This window comes from Scyliorhinus canicula, chromosome 4 (assembly GCF_902713615.1).
Source record: "Scyliorhinus canicula chromosome 4, sScyCan1.1, whole genome shotgun sequence".
NCBI classification, from domain to species: Eukaryota; Metazoa; Chordata; class Chondrichthyes; order Carcharhiniformes; family Scyliorhinidae; genus Scyliorhinus; species Scyliorhinus canicula.
This window is the reverse complement of record NC_052149.1, coordinates 184628288-184651366: the sequence shown is the minus strand read 5'-3', so window position 1 is coordinate 184651366 and position 23079 is coordinate 184628288. Positions and strand designations below refer to the sequence as shown.

General features: G+C 48.6%; 1 protein-coding gene across 6 annotated transcripts in view; it reads left to right on the top strand.

Annotated features, from left to right (window-relative positions):
- Positions 1-23079, top strand: part of ecscr (endothelial cell surface expressed chemotaxis and apoptosis regulator) — a 69690-nt gene that overhangs the window by 20923 nt on the left and 25688 nt on the right. For all 6 annotated transcript variants that reach the window (XM_038793474.1, XM_038793471.1, XM_038793473.1 and 3 more), the window contains exons 2-4: positions 4926-4991; positions 19991-20107; positions 21416-21520. In XM_038793474.1, the coding sequence (XP_038649402.1) occupies positions 4926-4991; positions 19991-20107; positions 21416-21520 (288 nt within the window). The remainder of the gene's footprint in view (positions 1-4925; positions 4992-19990; positions 20108-21415; positions 21521-23079) is intronic.

Sequence of the window (23079 nt, the reverse complement as noted above, 5' to 3'; positions counted from 1 at the left end):
CTCACCACGTACATTGCCATCTAAACTAACCCTATGTTGCCACGGTCTATACCAATGCTGCCTATGTCTTCTCTGCTTATCTGAATTACGTAATCAACACACTCGGGCAGCATTTTTATTCCAAAATCACAGAAAGTCACAGCACAGAAGCAGGCGATTCGGTTCATTGCACCTCTTCTGTTTCTTTGAAAGAGCTTGGTCTCACATCCCCAATTTTGGTCTATAATATTTTTGAGGCTCTCACATAGTTTCATGATTCATTAATGCTGAACATGAAAGGAAAATTATCAGCCCTATCAAATGGGTTCCCTCATCCAAATCCTTCCATGTCCTGCCTTTTCCAGAATCCATGCTGAGAATACCATACAGCAGTTAATTCGAGATATTTGTGTCGTATATCTCAAGTAATCCTCTCTCACACCTTGTTGGTAACTCATATTAAACAGGATATAATTTTCTGCTCCTAACTTAATTCCCTTTTTAAATAAAGCCACTAATGCCCTAGAATAATTCCAGACTTCAAAAAATAATTAAATATCTGAGTCACTGATTTCCTTGCTCATCCAAGGATGAATGTTATTTGACCTGACTCTTCTGCTTTTCTTCAAAGGCTATAGTTCTATTAAGGACTTTAGTTCTGCGTCCATATTTAATTCTTCGATCCTCTGCGGCAATATAAATAACGATGAATCATCAACCTCAGCCACATCTTGGGATATACTCAAATCTGGCTGTAGAATTCCTTAAAGGGACAATACATTCTTCAATGGCCCTCTGAGTTCTAACATACCATTGGTGTTCGTGCATAAGTTCAATCGTTGAAGCCTTGAAAAGTCCCTTCAAAAATGGGGGTCAACCTATACACTGAGTCACCAGCAGAGGTGTAGCTGGTCAGCACCTTTTTTATTTGCTACATGGGAGTTTAACCAATGTGGGTTGTGTTTTGATACCTGTGTGGTAGATAACATGTGCTGCTCAATCCTTGGTTATTGATGAGGTATTCTGAATCTCGATGAAGAAGATTCAAACTCGTCCAGTGGTAACAAAAGGTTTATTGAGTAACTTACAACAATAATTGCATGAGTTATTTACTTTAACTTTGATACTAGTGATAAGGTTAACATGATCTAAGTATGGTAACTATATGTAACTCCACTAGCCATCTGAACTAGTCTGCTATTGCCTTGGTCATAGTGCACACAAGAGAGAGAGAGACCCAGTGGATGCCTTTTATACCCCTATTGGTCCGACCCTCTAGTGATCATGTGGTGCTACTGATTACACATTAACCCCTTGTGTACATGTACATATAGAGATCACTACAGGTGGGTCATACATAGATACATAGATATATAGAAGGTAGGAGCAGCTGGAGGCCTTTTGCCCCTTCGAGCCTGCTCTGCCATTTATCACGATCATGGCTGATCATCCAACTCAATAGCCTAATCCTGCTTTCTCTTCATAGCCTTTGATTCCATTCACCCCGAGTGCTATATCTAGCCGCCTCTTGAATATATTCAATGTTTTAGCATCAACTACTTCCTGTGGTAATGAATTCCACAGGCTCACCACTCTTTGGATGAAGAAATTTCTCCTCATCTCTGTCCGAAATGGTTTACCCTGAATCCTCAGACCATGACCCCTGGTTCTGGACACACCCACCATTGGGAACATAGAATATAGAGCATACAGCGCAGAAGGAGGCCATTCGGCCCATTGAGTCTGCACTGACCCACTTAAGCCCTCACTTTCACCCTATCCCCATAACCCAATAACCCCTCCTTACCTTTTTGGTCACTAAGGGCAATTTATCATGGCCAATCCCCCTAATCTGCACGTCTTTGGACTGTGTGAGTAAACCGGAGCACCCAAAGGAAACCCATGCAGACATGGGGAGAATATGCAGACTCCGCACAGACAGTGACCCAGTGGGGAATTGAACATGTGACCCTGGCACTGTGAAGCCACAGTGCTATCCACTTGTGCTACCGTGCTGCCCCTGCATCTTCCCTGCATCTACTCTGTCTAGTCCTGTTAGAATTTTATAAGACTCTATGAGATCCCACCTCGTTCGTCTGAACTCGAGCGAGAAGCATCCTAACCTAGTCAATCTCTCCTCTTATGACAGTCCCGCCATCCCTGGAATCAGTATGACAAACCTTCACTGTACTTCCTCGAGAGCAAGAACATCCTTCCTCAGAAATGGAGACCAAAACTGCACACGACAGACCAAAACTGCACACTGTCTTTGCAACACAGCCTATATTACCTGTTTGATCTCTTGCGCCCAGTTCAAAGGTGCCAGAACACTAAGGGGCAATTGATCATGGCCAATCCACCTAACCTGCACATTTTTGGACTTTGGGAGGAAACCAGAGCACCTGGAGGAACCCCACGCAGATATGGGGAGAACCTGCAAACTCCACACAGTCACCCAAGGTCAGAATCGAACCTGGGTTGCTGACGCTGTGAGGCAGCAGTGCAACCACTGTGGCACTGAATATGAATATAGTATGTCATGTTGTATGCCAAGCATATGCAAAACAATGATCCATGGTAATTAAACATGTTCTGACAGTCATTATCACAACTAATAAAAGATATCAACAGTTTACCCAATGTATTTGTCAGTGAAATTATTCATGGAACAGTATCACAGAGATCAAAGAGAACCCCAGAAGAAACGTCTAATAATGTATCCAGGTTCAAATCCTAAAATCAAGGAAAATTAATTATTAGCTAATATTACATATTTTTGTGTTTTCTGGTCAAACCATTGTAAAAATACACTTTGAAAGACATCTGGCTCACTTCATTACATTACAGAATAGTGTAATTAACAAATGAAATACAATGGGCGGAATTCTCCGATCCTGGGGCTAGGTGTTGATGTCATCATAAACGCCGGAGCGTTTTACGACGGCGTCAACAGGCCCCCAGGATCAGTGATCCTGTGCCACACAGGAGGCCAGCATGGCACTGGAGCGACTCACACAGCTCCAGCTGCCAGCTGCTGGTCAGCACATGCGTGCCATGGCCGGTGCGAGTTCACGCTTGCCCGCCACAGTGGCCGCGTGTTCGCGCATGCTCATGAGTTGCCGTCTGCGACGCAACATGGCGGAGACCTACAGGGGCTTGGCACGGAGCAACATAGGCCCCCACCGGGCTAAGCCCCCTCGCCGATCGGTAGGCCCTGACGGAGCCAGCCACCGTGGAGGCCCCCCCACAGGATCGGATGCCCCCTCACCCCCACCAGGCCGCCCCCTGCAACGTGAATGCCGAAGTCCCGCCGGGTAGGACAATATGAGAACAGCGCCAGCGTGACTCGGCCTAACTCGGTGGGGAGAATCGCTGCCGGGGGGGGGGGGGGGCACTTCGGCACTGCGCCGACCGCGCTGGCACCGGAGAATCGGTGGAGCAGCATCTGAGCAGCGACGCGTGATTTCCGGCACCCCTCCTCTCCCGGCCCGACGCGGGTCAGAGAATCCCGCCCAATATTCTCTATAACGTGGATAATATCACGTCAAGTAAGTCATGGTCTCAGCTTAATGTCTTTAAGGTGTGTTTGCTGCCAGACCTCATTACAGTTCAGTCCAATCATGGATATAAAAAATGAATTCCAGGTGGAACATAAGAATGATTATCCATGACTTCAAGGCAACATTTAACTGAATATTGCACGAAAGAGCCTCAATGAAACAAAAGTCATTGGCATCAGAAAGAATTCCGATGGACGGAGTTATATCTGGTGCAAACAAATTTATTTGTCGTTGTTGGAGACCAACCATCTTAAATTCAACCTTTAGTTGGGGAACTTCCTCAGGGCATTACCATTGACCCAATGACCTTCAGCTGCTTCATCAATGACTTTCTTTCCAGCAGAAGACTAGAATTGAGGTTGTTCACTGATGATCATGCAATATTCAGCTCCATTCTCAATCCCTCTGATAATGAACAGTTTGCGTCAACCTGCACCAAGATCTGGATGACACAAAGAACTGGGATGATAAGTGTCAAATAATATTCACACCACATAATTGCCAGGTATTGAGTACCTCAAACAAGAAAGAGTCTCATTATATCCTCCTGACTCCATTGTCATTATCATTACAAATCTCCCAACATCAACATACTGGGTGTTAGTGTTGACCAGAAACGCAATTGGTACAATGTCACAAAAGCATTGTCCACTAAAACAGGTCAGAAACTCGCCCAGATCCTGATACCCCAAGACCTTTCTCCCATCAACAGGGCATAAGCCAGGAGTGTGATGAATTAATCTCAGAGAGTCATCATGATATTATGAGAAGCCTATTCGATCCAATGCGTCCATGCTGGCATTCCATAGCACAGTCCACTCAGCCACATTCCTCCAATTTACCAACAAAGCCCTGCAAGTTTATTTCTCTCCGATTTCCTTTGGAAATTATTTATTGGGCGCGATTCATCGCCTCATTTTAAAATTGCTTTAATGTGCTTCTAGCAGTCTGTTAAATCTATCTGTATATATATATTTGGGCATTGCGATAGCGCAGTGGTTAGCACAGTTCCTTTACAGCTCCCAGGTCCCAGGTTCAATTCTGGCTTGGGTCACTCTCTGTGCGGAGTCTGCACGTTCTCCCCGTATCTACGTGGGTTTCCTCCGGGTGCTCCAGTTTCCTCCAACAGTCCAAAGATGTGCAGGTTAGGTAGATTGGCCATGATAAATTGCCCTTAGTGTCCAAAAAGATTAGGTGGGGTTACTGGGTTCCGGTGGAGATGTGGCCTTGAGTGGGTTACTCTTTCCAAGGGCCGGTGCAGACTGTAAATTCTATGATTTTTATGATACAGAGAATATTCAAAATATAAAATTGACCTAAATTTCCGGATGAATTGTTAAAAGATTTTTTAAAATCACATGACAATTCTCTCCATTCGTCTTTCAGGTAGTGGCAGAAATGTCTCCACAGTGTCGGTGACAACGAATGCAACAAATCCAACAATCTCAACAGGTATTTGTTACATTGTTCAGTTTATATTACTTGGTCAAAGTTGAGGTTAATAAACAACACAGTCTTGATTCCCAATTCCTCTTAAAAATTGATTTATAGTGATCTTGTATAGTGGTTAGTTCCTGTTCAGACTGGGAAGAAAAAATCCACATTCCCAACCACAGCATGATTAGAAAATGGACCAGCTTTGTGGCAAAGAGTTCCAAATTCTATTAGGTAAAGAATTTTTCTGCATCACCCTTAATTCTTCTTGCAATACTCTTAAATGTCTGACCTCTCATTACATAGACTATACAGCAGAAGGAGGCCATTTGGCCCTTCGTGTCTGCACCAATCCACTTAAGCCCTCACCTCCACCCCATCCCCGTAATCAAATAACCCATCCTAACCTTTTCGGTCACTAAGGGCAATTTATCATGGCCAATCCACCTAACCTGCACACCTTTGGACGGTGGGAGGAAACCGGAGCACCCCGAGGAAACCCATGCAGACACGGAGAGAACGTGCAGACTCTGCACAGACAGTGACCCAGCGGGGAATCGACCCTGGCGCTGTGAAGCCACATAGCTATCCACTTGAGCTACCGTGCTGCTATATGACAAACAAATAGAAGTAATCTAGTGTTAATTACCCTGATATAAACACTCATTTCTGCTAACATCCCAGGGAACATAATTTTCAAAATTTCTTTGCTTCTTGATGCTTCAAATAATAGTGCCCAAAATTCTATACAATGATATCAGGCTGTGGCCTAGCTAAAATCAATATTATGCCTCCATATTTGGGCTCTGTGCCTCTAACTAAGAAGCTAATGATTCCCGTTTCCTGCGCATGACTTTGGGTGGAGTCTTGCCATGTTTTTTTCAAAGTGACAGTTCCAGCGCACTGGACTAAATAGTTGGCTTTTAAAGCAGACCAAGGCAGGCCAGCAGCACGGTTCAATTCCCGTACCAGCCTCCCTGAACACGCGCCTGAATGTGGCAACTAGTGACTTCATTAGTGAGCAATCCGTTGAGAATGCCATGGATGCTGACGGCAGGAAAATTAACCAAATATGGAGCCTTGATAACAATTTTTTCCACTGATTTGCTTTCCCCGGGTTCCTTTTAAACAACTCCCCTGCACTTGTTTTAAGTCCAGTCGGGAGAATGATGGCCAGGAAGACGAGACCAAGCCCTCACCAAACTTGTGGATGGTGTGGAGCAGAGGTGTGACAGCCTCTACCCACATTCCCACAGAAGTCCATCAACCAAGGTCACCACCTCCGCCTGGGAGGCAATGGATGCAATAGTGAGTGTCAGCTCACTGCTTAAGAGGACGGGCAACAGTGCCAGAGGAAGATGAATGACCTTCATCGCACAGCCAGGGTAAGTCTTCCTCCTGATGTATGTCACTGCACCCCTTCACACACGCACTGCACACCTGCACAGTGATCTCTCTCACCCGGCAACCTCACAGATTACCAATATTTCTTATCACGCTCTGCCCCGACAGCCCCCAGTCCCCATGTTCCCTCCAGTAGATAATCTGCTCCTCACATTCCCACACCCACTCATGTCCCATACATGCTTCATCACTATCTGACCTGGCAGGACACCTGCCTGTACTCTCCCCACCTGTCTTATTGCAGGACAACAAGCACAAATGGAGTGAGCGGCCACAGCCGCCTGGAGTTATGCCTGAATTGAGATGCCTTATGCCCTTTGAGGAGCGAGCCCTTGAGCTGGCAGGTGATGAGCAGGACTGCACCTGCGCAGAGGGTGAAGTGGAAGCAGCAGACAAAAGTATGAACCATCAAGACTAGCAGCTGACAAGACAAGACATCCTCCACACTGTCATTTCATGGTGTCATGCTCCGCAAAACCCTCCTACACACTTGGCACGGTTCATCCCTGTGGCGTGTGAGAATGGCAGTGCTGTGTCTCTACCATCTCCCATGCACTCCATTTGCGCCATGCACACCCCAACCCCCCATCCATTGAAGGTAACACCAGCCCCCCAACAACATCAATGCTCAACCTGTAATGTTGTGCTCCTCTTCTTTAGTAATGAGGGTGCCAAGGGCTGACAAATTGTTGAGAGCCTGCCCACCTCCTATGTAATGTGGAGAAAAAGACCAGCACCCAGCATAGAGGCATGGCTGACTGTCAAAAGGCAGCAAGTGGAATAAAGGGTTTTTTTTCAAGATGGCAGCCGGTGACTAATGGTGTGCTTCAGGGGTCTGTGCTGGGATCACAACTTTTCACAATATACATTAATGATCTGGAAGAAGGAACTGAAGGCACTGTTGCTAAGTTTGCAGATGATACAAAGATGTGTAGAAGGGCAGGTAGTATAGAGGAAGCAGGCGGGCTGCAGAAGGACTTGGATAGAAGTAGCAGATGGAATATAATGTGGAAAAGTGTGAGGTTATGCAGTTTGGAAGGAGAAATGGAGGCACAGACTATTTTCTAAACGGGCAGATGCTTAGGAAATCAGAAGCACAAAGGGACTTGAGAGTCCTTGTTCACGATTCTTTTAAGGTTAACGTGCAGGTTCAGTAGGCAGTTAGGTAGGCAAATGCAATGTTGGTATTCATGTCGAGTGGGCTAGAATACAAGACCAGGGATGTACTTCTGAGAATATATAAGGCTCTGGTCAGACCCCATTTGGAGTATTGTGAACAGTTTTGGGCCCCGTATCTAAGGAAGGATGTGCTGGCCTTGGAAAGGGTCCAGAGGAGGTTAACAAGAATGATCCCTGGAATGAAGAGCTTGTCGTATGAGGAACGGTTGAGGACTCTGTGTCTGTACTCATTGGAGTTTATAAGGATGAGGGGGGATCTTATTGAAACTTACAGGATATTGCGAGGCCTGAATAGAGTGGACGTGGAGAGGATGTTTCCACTTGTAGGAAACACTAGAAGCAGAGGACGCAATCTCAGACTAAAGGGATGATCCTTTAAAACAGAGATGAGGAGGAATTTCTTCAGCCAGAGTGTGGTGAATCTGCGGAACTCTTTGTTGCAGAAGGCTGTGGAGCCAATTCACTGAGTGTCTTTAAGACAGAGATAGATAGGTTTTTGATCAATAAGGGGATCAGGGGTTATGGGAAGAAGGCAGGAGAATGGGGATGAGAAAAATATCAGCCATGATTGAATGGCGGAGCAGACTCAATGGGCCGAGTGGCCTAATTCTGCTCCTACGTCTTATGGTCTGCTGCTGCCTCACAGTGCCAGAGACACAGGTTGAATTCCAGCCTTGGGTGACTGTCTCTGTGGAGTTTGCACATTCTCCCCGTGTCTGCGTGGGTTTCCACCGGGTGCTCCAGTTTCCTGCCACAGTCCAAAGGTGTGCAAGTTAGCTGGATTGGCCATACTAAATTACCCCTTAGTGTCGCGGGATTAGCAGGTTAGGTGGAGTTATGGAGATAGGGCATGGAAATGGGCCTGGGTGGGGCACTCTTTGAAAGGGTCAGTGCAGATTTGATGGGACAAATGGCCTCCTTCTTAACTGTAGCAATTCTTTGATAAGATTCTTTGACCCCTGACCATGGAGGGGCCAGTAGTAGCTGAGATTTGTCGTCTAGCGTCTTTGAACCCCATGATAAGCCCATTCATTGGCAAGAAAGTTCTGTTTCAGGCAGGAGTCAGACATATGGCTGATGATGAGAGGAACATCGCTCTGTCCACAATGCAAGTCATCATCATTATCCTGCAGTGTACGGTCAATGGCATTAGTGCCCTGCACATGAATGTAGGAACCATCACAAAGACCTTCCAAAGGCTCCACATTGGCCGGCTTGGTGACCTCTACACTGGTGCCACCAGACTCCTCCTGAGGGGGTACCCTTTGTCCCCGGGGACCCTTCCCTCTAGCTGCTGCTCTCCCCCAAATTCAGCTGGGAACTGAGGCCGCTGCAAGATGTATCTATCATGGATGGTCTCCGGGGAAAGGGCACACAAATGCATGATGCAAATCGCATGGTCACAGACGAGCTGGACATTGAGGGGGTGGCATCCCTTGTCATTCATAAATGGCACCCAGTGCCGCCATAGAGACCGCAGACCAACATGGATGTAGTGATGACGAGGACTTCCGGGTGCGGCTATGACTAGCTAAGTCGCACACTTGGAAGCTCCTGCGACAAAGGTGTTTTCGGGCCAACTGGAGGGCCCCAAAGGTGCAGTAAAGACGAATCCCGGTGGGGGAAGGTCCCCTGAGGAGAACTAGACCGATTTTATGGTCGGTACCCGTGGTGGAGCGGCAAGAAAAACGGCAGCAGCTCCCCAAAAAAAGCGGGGGAAGAAAATCAAAATGGCGGCCGGCGGCGCATCGGAGGAGTGGAAGAAATGGGCGGAGGAGCAGCAGGCCGCTCTCCTCCGTTTTTTCACGGAGCTGAAAGTGGAGCTCTTAGAGTCCATGAACGCGACGGCCACCAGGTTGGTGGGAGCCCAGGCGATCCAAGAGGCGTCGATTAAAGAGCTGCAGCAGGAGATGACCGCGAGGGAGGAGGAGGCCACAGTCATCGGGGCAAAGGTGGAGGTGCACGAGGCACTCCACATGAAGTGGCAGAGCCGCTTCAAGGAGCTGGACACTCGGATGAGGAGGAAAAATTTGAGGATCCTGGGCCTGGAAGAAGGCCTGGAGGGGTCGGATCTCCCGGGATATGTGGCGGAGATGTTGAGCTCCCTGATGGGGGAAGGGGCCGGTCCGGCGCCCCTGGAGCTGGAAGAGGCATACCGGGTCATGGCCAGGAGGCCTAGGGCAAACGAGCCCCCGAGGGCGGTGCTGGTGCGGTTCCAGCGGCTAAGTGATCGAGAGAAAGTCCTGAGGTGGGCAAAAAGGGAGAAAAGCAGCAAGTGGCAGAACCCGACGGTAAGGGTGTACCAGGACTGGAGTGCGGAGGTGGCAAAGCGGCGGGCCCGGTACAACCGGACAAAGGCAGTATTACACGCGAAAAAGATCAAATTTGGAATGCTGCAGCCGGCGCGCTTGTGGGTCACCTACAAGGACCAACATCATTATTTCGAGTCCCCAGAGGAGGCCTGGACCTTTGTACAAGAGGAAAAGTTGGACACGAACTAAAACCTGGGAGCACCGGCGGTCGTAGCCGCCTGGGGACTCTTGATTGAGCAAGTGGCCCTTTTCTTTTTCAGGCCAGGTCGGAACTGGGTAACAGTTTCGTGGATTGTTTGGGGTGTTTTTTCTCGAACGGTTGACTTTTCTGAATATCTTGAAGGTTTTGAGTTGTTGGGTGTTTCTGTATATTTGAACTGTTGAAATCTCTATTGTGGGTCGTTGGCTTCTTATGGGGTGTTTCTTCCCGTTTCCAATTTCCCTTAGTTATTTACCCCTTTTACCCTTTTCCTTTGGGTGCTTGGGGTTTTTTGTTCTTTTTTTCTTTTCGGGTTATGGTTATCTGCGGTTATTTATACTGTTTGATGGAGGGTGATGGTTGGGCACACTGTTAGTTGATAGCTAGTTAATTATTTTGTTATTTAAGTATGTAGTTAAGTATTTATGTATTTATTTGCCATTGGGTATTTATATCGTTAAGTTGGGGAGACGGGACGGGGGGGAGCGGGTTGATTATGCGGGTCTTTCTCTGGGGTTTTAAGGGGATCTTTCACGGGCGCAGATGGGGTGAACCGGGAGGAGTCGGAATGTGGCAGGAGCAGCCGGGTCAGCGGAGACCAGCTGACTCTCGGGAGTACGATGTTGGGTACATCGCGGCTAGGAGGGGTCCTAGCCAGGGGGGGGGGGGGGGGGGGGAAAGGGGGGGGGGGGGCTGGGGGGGGACACCGGGTTGCTGCTGGAAAGACCAGGGACGAGAAGGGGAGAGCCGGGGGGGTGGGGGGGGGGGGGGCATCGCTATGGGAAGCGGGTCAGAAAGGGAGGGATGACCCGGGGCGAGCAAGGGACAAGACATGGCTAATCGACAGGGAGTAGGGACGGGTCGCTCAGCGATCCGATTGATCACGTGGAACGTAAGGGGGCTGAATGGGCCGGTTAAAAGATCAAGGGTCTTCTCACACCTGAAGGGGCTGAAGGCTGATGTAGCAATGCTGCAGGAGACTCATTTGAGGGTAGCAGATCAGGTCCGCCTGAGAAGGGGGTGGGTGGGACAGGTGTTCCACTCAGGCTTGGATATCAAGAACCGGGGGGGTGGCGATTTTGGTGGGAAAGAGGGTGTCATTTGTGGCGGCAGAGGTGGTGGCGGATAAGGAGGGCAGGTATGTGATGGTGAGGGGTAGGTTGCAGGGAGAGAATGTGGTACTGGTAAATGTGTATGCCCCGAACTGGGACGACGCGGGTTTTATGAGGCGCCTGCTGGGCCTCATCCCGGGACTGGAGGCAGGGGGCCTGATCATGGGAGGGGACTTTAATACGGTGTTAGACCCTGGGCTGGATAGATCGAGTTCCAGGACGAATAGGAGGCCGGCAGCGGCAGAGGTGTTAAGGGGGTTCATGGAGCAGATGGGAGGGGTAGACCCATGGAGATTTGGTAGGCCTAGGGCGAGGGAGTATTCTTTTTTCTCCCATGTCCACAGAGTGTACTCTAGGATCGATTTTTTCGTATTGAACAGGGGGCTGATACCGAGAGTGCAGGACACGGAGTACTCGGCCATTGCGATATCGGACCATGCACCACATTGGGTGGACGTGGACATGGGGGAGGCGCGGGATCAACGCCCGTTGTGGCGCCTGGATGTAGGGCTGTTGGCGGACGAAGAGGTGTGCAGAAGGGTGAGAACGGGCATTGAGAACTATCTGGGTACGAATGACACAGGTGAGGTGCAGGTGGGGACGGTCTGGGAGGCCTTGAAAGCAGTGATTAGAGGAGAGCTGATCTCCATAAGGGCACACAGAGAGAGGAAGGAGAGGCAGGAAAGGGAGAGGCTGGTGGGGGAGCTCCTAGAAGTAGATAGGAAATATGCGGCGGCACCAGAGGAGGGGCTATTAAGGGAGCGGCGTAGCTTGCAGGCCAGGTTCGACCTACTGACCACTAGGAAGGCGGAAATGCAGTGGAGAAGGGCGCAGGGTGCGGCGTATGAGTACGGGGAAAAGGCGAGCAGGATGCTGGCACACCAGCTTCGTAAGCGAAATGCAGCCAGAGAGATTGGGGGAGTGAGAGAGAGGGGTGGGGACGTAGTGCAGAAGGGGCAAGAGGTGAATAGGGTCTTTAGGGACTTCTATAGGGAATTGTATAGGTCTGAACCGCCGAAGAGGAGAGGGGGAATGAAGAACTTTCTCGACAAATTGGGGTTCCCAAAGGTACAGGAGGAGCTGGTAGAAGGGTTGGGGGCGCCGATAGAGCTGCAGGAGCTAATTAAAGGGATAGGCCAGATGCAGGCGGGGAAGGCGCCGGGGCCGGATGGGTTCCCGATGGAGTTTTACAGGAAATTTGTGGACTTGGTGGGTCCAGTGCTGGTGAGAGCCTTTAATGAGGCGCGCGAGGGGGGGGTTCTGCCCCCAACAATGTCGCAGGCCCTGATCTCCTTGATTTTGAAGCGGGACAAGGACCCGGTCCAGTGCGGGTCCTACAGGCCCATCTCCCTCCTAAATGTTGACGCCAAGCTGTTAGCAAAGGTCCTGGCAACCAGGATAGAGGACTGTGTGCCAGGGGTAGTCCATGAAGACCAGACGGGGTTCGTGAAGGGACGCCAACTTAACACAAATGTCCGGAGATTGTTAAATGTGATTATGATGCCAGCAGTGGAAGGGGAGGCGGAGATAGTGGTAGCGCTGGACGCGGAGAAGGCATTTGACAGGGTGGAGTGGGAATACTTGTGGGAGACGTTGGAAAGGTTTGGGTTTGGGGAGGGATTTATCAAGTGGGTAAAACTGCTCTATTCAGCTCCGATGGCAAGTGTGGTAACAACGGGAGGAGGTCAGAATATTTGGGCTCCATCGAGGTACTAGGCAGGGATGTCCCCTATCCCCCTTACTCTTTGCATTAGCGATTGAGCCGTTGGCGATGGCACTGAGGGGTTCAGGGGGGTGGAGAGGACTGACAAGGGGAGGGGAGGAACATCGGGTCTCGCTCTATGCGGATGATTTGTTGTTGTATGTGGCAGACCCGGAGGGGGGAATGCCGGAGGTAATGGGGATACTAGCGGAGTTCGGGGACTTTTCGGGGTATAAATTAAATCTGGGGAAAAGTGAGGTCTTTGTAATACACCCGGGAGACCAAGGGGAGGGAATTGGGAGGCTCCCCTTCAAAAGAGCAGTTAAAAGTTTTAGGTACTTGGGGGTGCAGGTGGCAAAGAACTGGGGGACCCTCCACAAGTTGAACTTTTCCAGACTGGTGGAACAGATGGAGGAGGAGTTTAAGAGGTGGGACATGGTGCCGCTGTCGCTGGCAGGGAGGGTGCAGTCAGTTAAAATGACGGTCCTCCCGAGGTTCTTGTTTTTGTTCCAGTGTCTGCCCATCTTCCTCCCCAGGGCCTTTTTCAAGAAGGTAACGAGTAGTATCATGGGGTATGTGTGGGCACATGGCACCCCGAGAGTTAGAAGGGTCTTTTTGGAGCGGAGTAGGGATAGTGGAGGGCTGGCGTTACCCAACCTTTCAGGATATTACTGGGCGGCAAATACATCGATGGTACGAAAGTGGATGATGGCAGGGGAGGGGGCAGCCTGGAAGCGCATGGAGAGGGCGTCCTGCGGCAACATAAGCTTAGGGGCACTGGTAACGGCACCATGGCCGCTCCCTCCCACGAGGTATACCACGAGCCCGGTGGTGGCGGCCACCCTCAAGATCTGGGGGCAGTGGAGGCGACACAGGGGGGAAGTGGGAGGTCTGATAGGGGCACCACTAAGAGGGAACCACAGATTTGCGCCGGGAAATACAGGAGGGGGATTCCAGAGCTGGCAGAGGGCGGGTATTAGACAACTGAGGGACTTGTTTATAGAGGGGAGGTTTGCGAGCTTGGGAGAGCTGGAGGAGAAATTTGGGCTCCCCCCGGGGAACACGTTCAGGTACCTCCAAGTGAAGGCATTTGCCAGACGACAGGTAGAGGGGTTCCCCGCGCTCCCCGACAGGGGGGTGAGTGATAGGGTGCTATCAGGGGTCTGGGTCGGGGAGGGGAAGATCTCGGACATCTATAAGATTATGCAGGAGGCGGAGGATGGTACCAGTAGTGGAGCTGAAAGATAAGTGGGAGTTAGAGCTGGGGGAACAGATAGAGGACGGGACATGGGCAGACGCCCTGGAGAGGGTCAACTCGTCGTCGTCATGTGCGAGACTAAGTCTCATTCAATTTAAGGTACTGCATAGAGCCCACATGACGGGGACAAGGATGAGTCGGTTTTTCGGGGGTGAAGACAGGTGTATTAGATGTTCGGGAAGCCCTGCGAATCATGCACATATGTTTTGGGCATGTCCGGCACTGGAGGAGTTCTGGAAGGGGGTGGCAGGGACGGTGTCGAGAGTGGTGGGGTCCAGGGTCAAGCCAGGATGGGGACTTGCGATCTTCGGGGTTGGGGTGGAACCGGGGGTACAGGAGGCGAGGGAGGCTGGAATATTAGCCTTTGCGTCCTTGGTGGCTCGGAGGAGGATCTTGATTCAGTGGAGGGACGAAAGGCCTCCGAGTGTTAACACCTGGTTAAACGACATGGCAAACTTCATCCAATTGGAAAGGATCAAATTCGCCCTGAGAGGGTCGGTGCAGGGGTTTTTCAGGCGATGGCAACCCTTCCTAGACCTCTTAGATCAGAGATAGAAACTGAGGCCATGACAGCAGCAACCCGGGAGGGGAGGGGAGGGGAGGGGGGGGGAGGGGGGACAACGACGAAGGAAGTACGGTAGCGGTGGTGGCACGGGCAAGGCCTGCCTGAGGACACTGCCAGAAATGATAAGTTGGTCTGTCGGTTTGCCGGCGGGGGGTGGGGGGGGGGGGGGGGGGGTGGGGTGGGGGGGACGCGCGAGTAGGGGGGGGGGGAGACTTTCTTTTTGTTAAGTAGGGGGGTTTGACTTTGTTTTGTTATAATTTAAATGTAAATGTAGGGGGGGTTAAAATGTTTGTATTTTGAAAAATTTCTTCAATAAAAATTATTAAAAAAAAAAAAATGGATGTAGTGATGACACCCTACACCTGGTGTATGCCTGCTATGGTGGCAAAGCCCAAGGCCTTGGCTTGCTTGGTCCTGGTTCAAGTTGATGTACATGTGGGTTCTCGAGGATAGTGCATCTGTGACCTCCATAATGTATTTGTGCGAGGCTGACTGGAATATTCCACACCGGTCATCTGTGCCACCCTGAAACGAGCAGCTAGCATAAACGTTCAGAGCAGCAGTAACTTTAAAGAACACAGGCAATGAATGACCTCCCAGTTTATGTCGTGCTAACTCTTGCATCACTTGGCACTGGAGCTCTGACCACTGGAGGCAGGAAGTTGTATGTGAGAATATTCTTGGCCGGTAGTGTCTCCTCCGAGTCTCCTATGACCCTGCTCCCAGAAGAACAATGGACCAGATTCCCCCTCCTCTGCAGGGCACTGTTTCTGTGTGCTTGCTGTGGCTCATCGATGTCACTGATCCTGGTCGACCACAAGAAACAGAATTGCTAACTCGACTGGCTCCATGATTTTTCAGAATCATTAACTGAAAGGAAGAGAACATAAAGTGAGTGATGAGGATTCCTGACAGTGTCCTGGCCTTCAGCCTTATCAGCCACTGGGACATCCACCCATGCATTTCCCCCTATATAAGCATCACTCCACTAAGCCTCACTCCCTCCCGTCACACAATAGCCACTTCCCCACAGTTGTCACTCTCATCTCCACCTGAATGAAGTGCTTCGATTTATGAGAACCTCAGCGGTCCCAAAACCTCCCCAGCAAAGCGTGAAGTGTTAGGGCAGTCGAGTGCATTCAATGGACCAGTGTTCTAACATTACTGGGGACCTAGACAATATCCCCCATCATTGCTTTGAATAGGGTGTGTGATGAGAGACTTCACCATAATGCCCTGCATTGGGGGCCACATGTGTGTCACCTCTCTCTGCTATACAGATGTAAATATGAGCCTTCGAGTTCAATGCTTGGGGGCAACATTTCAAAAGGTTAAAAATTGGGTGTCAATCAATGGCACATTCATGCATTTCAATACTGACTTAGTTGGCACAATTGATTCATCAAGGAAGGGTCAGGGAGCTGAACAGGCAAATGGTTTCCCCTTGTAGCAGGCAAAGCACACAGATTCATGTCAAGACTGCATGTCAGCTTAACCTTTGGAGGGCACCCTTATTGCTCCAGCTCTCATGGACTGCAGAGTAAACAAGCCTCCCAACTGGAACAGCCAGCCACCGAGAAACAAATCCCTGACATCATAGCCTCCATGGTCAGTGGCGTTGAACTTCCATATAGGTCATCCCCTCTGTCTTCACAGTGCTGCCTGAGTGTGGGGGTTCATCATCCTCCCTGTGTGAGGGTCTTCGGGCCTCATGAGGATGGAAAACATCCCTTCTCTGACTCCCCCACTCTGCCCATGCAGACTGGCATCCCATGAGACCCCACCCAGGAACATAACAGTTGCCCCCAGTGCTGACCTTGTGGATTCACCTGCTTCCACACACTTCCTAGCTGCCACTCTCGAAGGCCAATTCCTCACCGGTTACATCCCACAGGCCCAGCAAGGAGGACACGGGAAGTGCTGTCTGCATACCAGCTGCCAGATGCCTTTAAACCTCGAGGTTCACAGACATGAGGGGCTACAATGGCCTGCGATTGACTCCCACCCCCCTAAGATGCCGAGGCTGAAAGGAAGAGAACATAAAGTGAGTGATGAGGACCACCGCTGCACCCCTCCCCTCCCGATGGCAATTTAAACTTATCTGGGTCCCCCATGTCTTCTTCACTGCCCCTCTGCGACTGGCACCCTGGAGGGTAATGGCAATCTGAGCGCTCACCCCGGTACCCCCTTCAGAGGTTAGGTCGCCAGGGCCAGGTTCTCGTTTATATATAGCTGTTGTAAATCACGCCAGCGACCAATGAATATTCAGTGGGTGGGGGAGTCCCGGCTCTCGAATGATACTTTAACGTCTTAAAATGTGGTTCCTGGCCTTCCCCCGACGGATTTCTCATCTTGCTGCCATTGAGGGATCTGAAAAATCAGAAATTGTAATCTTGCCGAATTTTCCACTCGCGTCACCGTTCTCACTGACGGCTAACACAGGCTCAAAATCACCTCCATTGTCTATGTATTGTGCAACCTTTGATAAAACTTTGTTGAAGAGTAATACAGACTTGAAACTTTAGCTCCATTCTCTCTCTACAGATGCTGTCAGACCTGGTGAGATTTTCCAGCATTTTCTTTTTGTGTTTCAGATTTCAACATGCACAGGAATTTGATTTTATCTTTGATAATCTGTGTTCTGCATAACATGGTCACCCTATTCTTCCAACTCATTTAAAACCTGACAATTTAAGGTTTACATATATGCAGGTTTCCAATTTCATTACACATTGAACTGTATCTACCACTTCATAGAATTTCCAGTACAGAAAGAGGCCATTCAGCCCACTGTGCCTCCACCCCATCCCCATAACCCAGTAACCCCACCTAACCTTTTGGACACTAAGGGGCAATTTAGCATGGCCAATGCACCTAACCAGTACATCTTTGGACTGTGGGAGGAAACCGGAGCACCCGGAGGAAACGTGTGCAGACACGGGGATGACGTGACAGTCACCCGAGGCTGGAATTGAACCCAGGTCCATGGAGCTCAGAGGCAGCAGTGCTTACCACTGTGCTCCGCTTCTCTGCGATCCCTACTAGCTTCACCTATGTTTTCCTGCCAATTTTCATCACAGTTTGCCAAATCGCTGTCCTAATTTGGGGGTCATCAGATCATTTTGATATTCCCAAATTGCAAACATTTATTTATATACAGCGACCCTGACAGATACCCTAATGGAATACTTTTGACTTCAGCTTTTCAGACTTCCAATCCAAGAAACATCCTCTTACCTCTGCCTATGCTTTGCAACAACCTGTGCACATTTGGCAAAATGCCCTTTTTTTCCATGTACAAAAGTCTCATGTATGGCACCTTATCAACTGTACTTTGAAAATCTATATAAACATCAATATTTCACCCCCCCCCCCCCCCCCCCAACACCCCTCCTCCCCCCCCACCTCACCGCAATGTATATTGCAGCAGCAGATGTGGCCTACCATTGTCTTGCTGTGGGATCTTCCAGTCCTGCCACTGTTAATGGGGTTTCCCAATATTCGCACCCTCTGCTCTTGGTTCACTTCGGCGGGACCAGACTATCCTGCCAGTGGAAAGTGCTGGAAAATCCCACCCATTATTTCAAATAATCCTATAACGTTGATTGAGCATGGCCTGCTATTTAGAAAATCACACTGACTGTCACTAATTAATTCATGTTTCTCCAAGTGCTTGGTAATGGTGCCATTTTATTCACTCTAATAATTTTGCTAAAAATCTTGCGCAAAATAAATGTTCTATGTTTTCCTAACTTATCGCTGCCTTCTATTTTAAAAAGGGAGTCACATTTTCCATGTTTAGTAGAGGCATGCCATTCTACTACATGTTGGAAAATTCTAGTCAGAGCCACTACTATTTCCTTCCTAAATTCCCTTAGGACCCTGAATGTAAACCATAAGGTCTGCATATCTTAAACTTGAGCATTTTCTTAATGAAACTATGGAGCTGGACTCTCCGTTTCTGAGGCTAAGTGCCAGTGCCAACGGAGAATCTCTGGTGTTCCAGGACGGGAAAGTTGGTGTGGAACCCTCACCGATTCCAGTACCGGTAAGGGGCTAGCACCGGCACCACTTGGAACACCAGTGGAACTTGCGGAAAACAGCCGGAGAATCGTCGGGTCCCGGGCCGCATTTGCACATGGCTCACAAGCTGCAGCTGTGCCCGCCTACACCCGCACTGGTCGCACCAGAGAACTGGCTGTGCTGGACCGCGGACCCGCCCATCCTGACCCCACAGCCCACCTCCTGGCCACCCCCCACCTCTCCCCCCAGCCCTAGCAGAAGCCCCTGCCAGTGGCACGGATTTTGGCCGAGTGTGGCAGCGCTGGAGACTGTCTGCCGCCGGCATGCCAGGCTACCAACGGCAGGGACCACATGTGGTCCGCGCCATCGGAAACTCGTCCCATCAGAGACGGAGCATCACGGATGGGCCGGATGCTGGTGCTCCGACGGGGTTGCGACTGTGTGCGGCGCGCATTCTGATGACGCCGATTTAGAGGGGGCGGAGAATCGACAACTACCATCAAACTGGCGCCTGCCCCGATTTTGGCGTCGGGAGCCATTCTCCGCCTGATCGCCGTTCTTGATTTCGGCCTCGGGCCACGGAGGATCCCGCCCGATCTCTAAGAATATATAAGCTGTCACAATAAGTTACAAACTTAAGTTCTAGTAGCCGATAAAGATTAGATTATGATTGCCATTGGAACAGCTTTGTTAAGTATTTTGAAATAAAAATTCCATCACCATCTGAAGTTGAAAGGATGAGTTATGTTTTGGGATGGACAATCTAATATTTTGCTTCTTCTGAATCTACTGACACGTTACAATGTGTCCTATGTATTTTGCAGAAATTGAAATGGGCAATAAGTGATAAAGGGGATGATGGTCTTTCTACAAAAGGGCTCATTAGGCCCCTGGTTTCATTGAAAATTAGGCAACTATTCTATATTATCGTTGGAGCTCTTGATCAAGGAAGTTACCACTAAACTGTAAAAGAGAATAGATTACCTGTATCATTTGCCCCCATCAATATCTTTAGCTGTCTCCTTACCAATTCACGCCTGTGTCCTTCCTAGCATACCCCACAGTGCCCATCCTCCCAACATTGAACATTTGCTTAAAGCAAAACTGATAATCAAAAGCACTTCACTGGCTGTTGGTATCTGGCAATATATAACTCAGACTATCCTCAGCTTTGAAAATTATTTGTGTGTTACCACTGAAGCTAGACACCAATCTTTCATTAATGGATAAATAGAAAGTAATTCTATGAACGGTATGCTCTAGCAACAATGAACAAAGGAGAGACTGCAACTGTTAAAACAGACGATGCAAATTCACCAGTCACAAGAGTTGAGACAACTTCACAAGATGCAGGAAAAATGCAATCTACTGCAACTACACGTGAGTATTGTTACTAATTCAATTCCATACATGATAATTTATTAATTTTGAATAATACAGACCTATATCCATAGAATCCCTATTGTGCAGAAGGAGACCATTTGCCCCATCGAGTCTACGCCGACCTTCTGAAGGAGCATCCACCTATGCCCAATTCCCCGCCCTATCCTCATAACCCCACTTGACCTACACATCTTTGGGCACTAAGAGGCAATTTAACATGGCCAATCCACCTAACCTGCTCATCTTTCGACTGTGGGAGGAAACTAGAGAACCTGGAACGAACTCATGCAGAAATGAGGAGAACATCCAAATTCCACATAGACAGTCACCCAAGTCCTGAATTGAATCTGGGTCCCTGGTGCTGTGAGGTAGCAGTAATAACCACTGTGCCACTATGCCATCCCTGTCCATAAGGACAGTTAGACTCCAAGGAAGAGATTGTGTGCATTATAGCAATGCACTAAAGAGTGCAGGCAGGAAGAATTGAAAAGCAGAATATTATTTAATTGGAGAGAGACTATCAGGAAGTTAACAGTTTGCCGTCAGAGTTCCTGTGCCTTTCAGGTCAAAGATTCAGCCTCCAAGAGCTGCTGGTCAATCAGGGTGGAGTTGGAAAGACACTCCACTGTCGGCCTTCACTCCTGATCCTATCGCCTTCCCTTTGCCTCCCATCCCACTCTCGGGGGAAAATTTTATTCTGCTCGTAGGCATTTAATTATTTTTCTGACAAATAATAATTTATCTTTAATATGTTTCCTGTGCATGAAACAATGGAAAATGCATTAGATTACAAAGTAACCATTTAGTTAATATATAAGTTATTTGGAAGTGCAAATTTGGAAAATCTTAGGCAACCAGAAGGTAGGTGGCTGATGCAAAAAATGAAAGATTCACTCTGATTCTGGTAGGATTTGAAGAATTTTGTCAATACAAATTATAAGGAGTTTTATTCTGCGATCAAGCAGTAATTTTGCAGTTTTGTGTTCCTAACGGGAAGCCATGTTTGCAGGGAAAGCAGGTCAGAGATTTGAAAGTACAATGTTGCAGTCTCTTCACTGATGATACTCCCTGCAAGCATACTCCCTGCTGGAAAACAAGGTTCATGGAATGACGCCTCTACTCCTGATGCCAAAACTTCATGATGTTATCATTGGGCCTAAATTGAAACATTTTCCTGGTCTCAGCTAACTGAGAAGTCAACTTTGCCCCAAAAGTATTAAGTGAAAGAGGAACAAATGCCTTATTTGCTAATAAGTGCTTCTAACTTGAGATATTATCATAATCATTAATACTTTTCATTTATAGCGTCAAGTAATACTTCAATGATAGACACCTCCACCATTGTACTGTCTGCAGGAACTGAAAACTTTGTATCTGAAATGACAACCTTTGCAAAGAATGAAACAAAAGGTAAAACCTGTCACAGCATTTAAACATTGTTACTTCTATCTATGCAGTGTAAACAATCAGTCTACGGTGGTCAGTTTAGTTTTGGAATGGAGGCTGCTGAGGATAAAGAGTTTTCCAAATAGACGGTATTTAATAATGACACCCTGAGGGCAGTTAATCTTTGATAAAGTGAATAGCCATTCTGGTCTAGATTGTAAGTAATATGGGGTAATCATACAATTTTACATGACCCCGTTCCAGATTTTGAAGGCATCTGTTTCAGACCTCCCACTCAAGGCAGTTGCACTCACATCATCATGAAGTAATTGCATGATTGTTAAAAGTTTCCTGGACATCCAAATTGTTGGAGCAAAATCCACAGAGTCTTGTGATGTACAGAGGCAAATGCATTAGTTAGATCAATGAATGCAATGATGAGTTGCTGCTGACAGTTTTCGTGAATATACCTGGCAAGAAAGACCTGGAGCCACACTGCATCTCTGGGAGGATTTCCTCAGCAACAGGGAGCAGTTGGTTCAGGAGAATGTATGTCAGGATAAATATACATGATCTACTCTTTGCAGATTACTGCATCGTTGTTGCCCACCCTGCACCAGATTTGCAAGCCATTCTCGATCTCTTATTATGTCCTGCATGCAAGAAACTTGACCGGTTCTTGAACGTTGACAAAACAGAACTCAAATATCAGCCCATACCTGGTCAGTCAAATATTCCACTCATATATATTGAAAGAGTGACTCTGCAACAGGTTGAGCAATTCCCACCCCTTGGCAGCCACCTCTCTCAAAAGGTCATCAGCATCAAGGAAATCCAACGCCAGACCAGCTACACCAGTTCAGTCTTCCGCAAATTTCAGCAATGATTTTTTGACCACAAAGACCTCCTCCAATCAACAAAAATCCTAATTTACAGAGCACCACATTCCTATAATGCAGTGAGACCTGCACTGTGTATCAGTGACACAAAAGAGTGCTAGAGAAATTCCAATATCTCAGCATGCATTCTCCAGTTACAATGGAAGGACCATCTAATAAACATTAGTGTCCTTCTGGAAGTCTGCTCTACAAGCATTCTGGTAAAACTCATGCAATATCAACTTCAAAGGCTTAGACATTGAGCGGGATTTTCCCTCCTGCCCCTCCCCCCATGGTGTGTTTTCTGGAGGTGGAGGTGGTTCGCAATTGGCCAGCGGTGGGATCTTCCTGTCCCACCAATATGAATATAATAGAGTGAATCTGGACGTAATTAAGACAAGGCATTGGGCAGCACGGTAGCATGGTGGTTAGCATAAATGCTTCACAGATCCAGGGTCCCAGGTTCGGTTCCCGGCTGGGTCACTGTCTGTGCGGAGTCTGCACGTCCTCCCCGTGTGTGCGTGGGTTTCCTCCGGGTGCTCCGGTTTCCTCCCACAGTCCAAAGATGTGCGGGTTAGGTGGATTGGCCATGCTAAATTGCCCGTAGTGTCCTAAAAAGTAAGGTTAAGGGGGGGTTGTTTGGGTTACGGGTATAGGGTGGATACGTGGGTTTGAGTAGGGTGATCATTGCTCGGCACAACATCG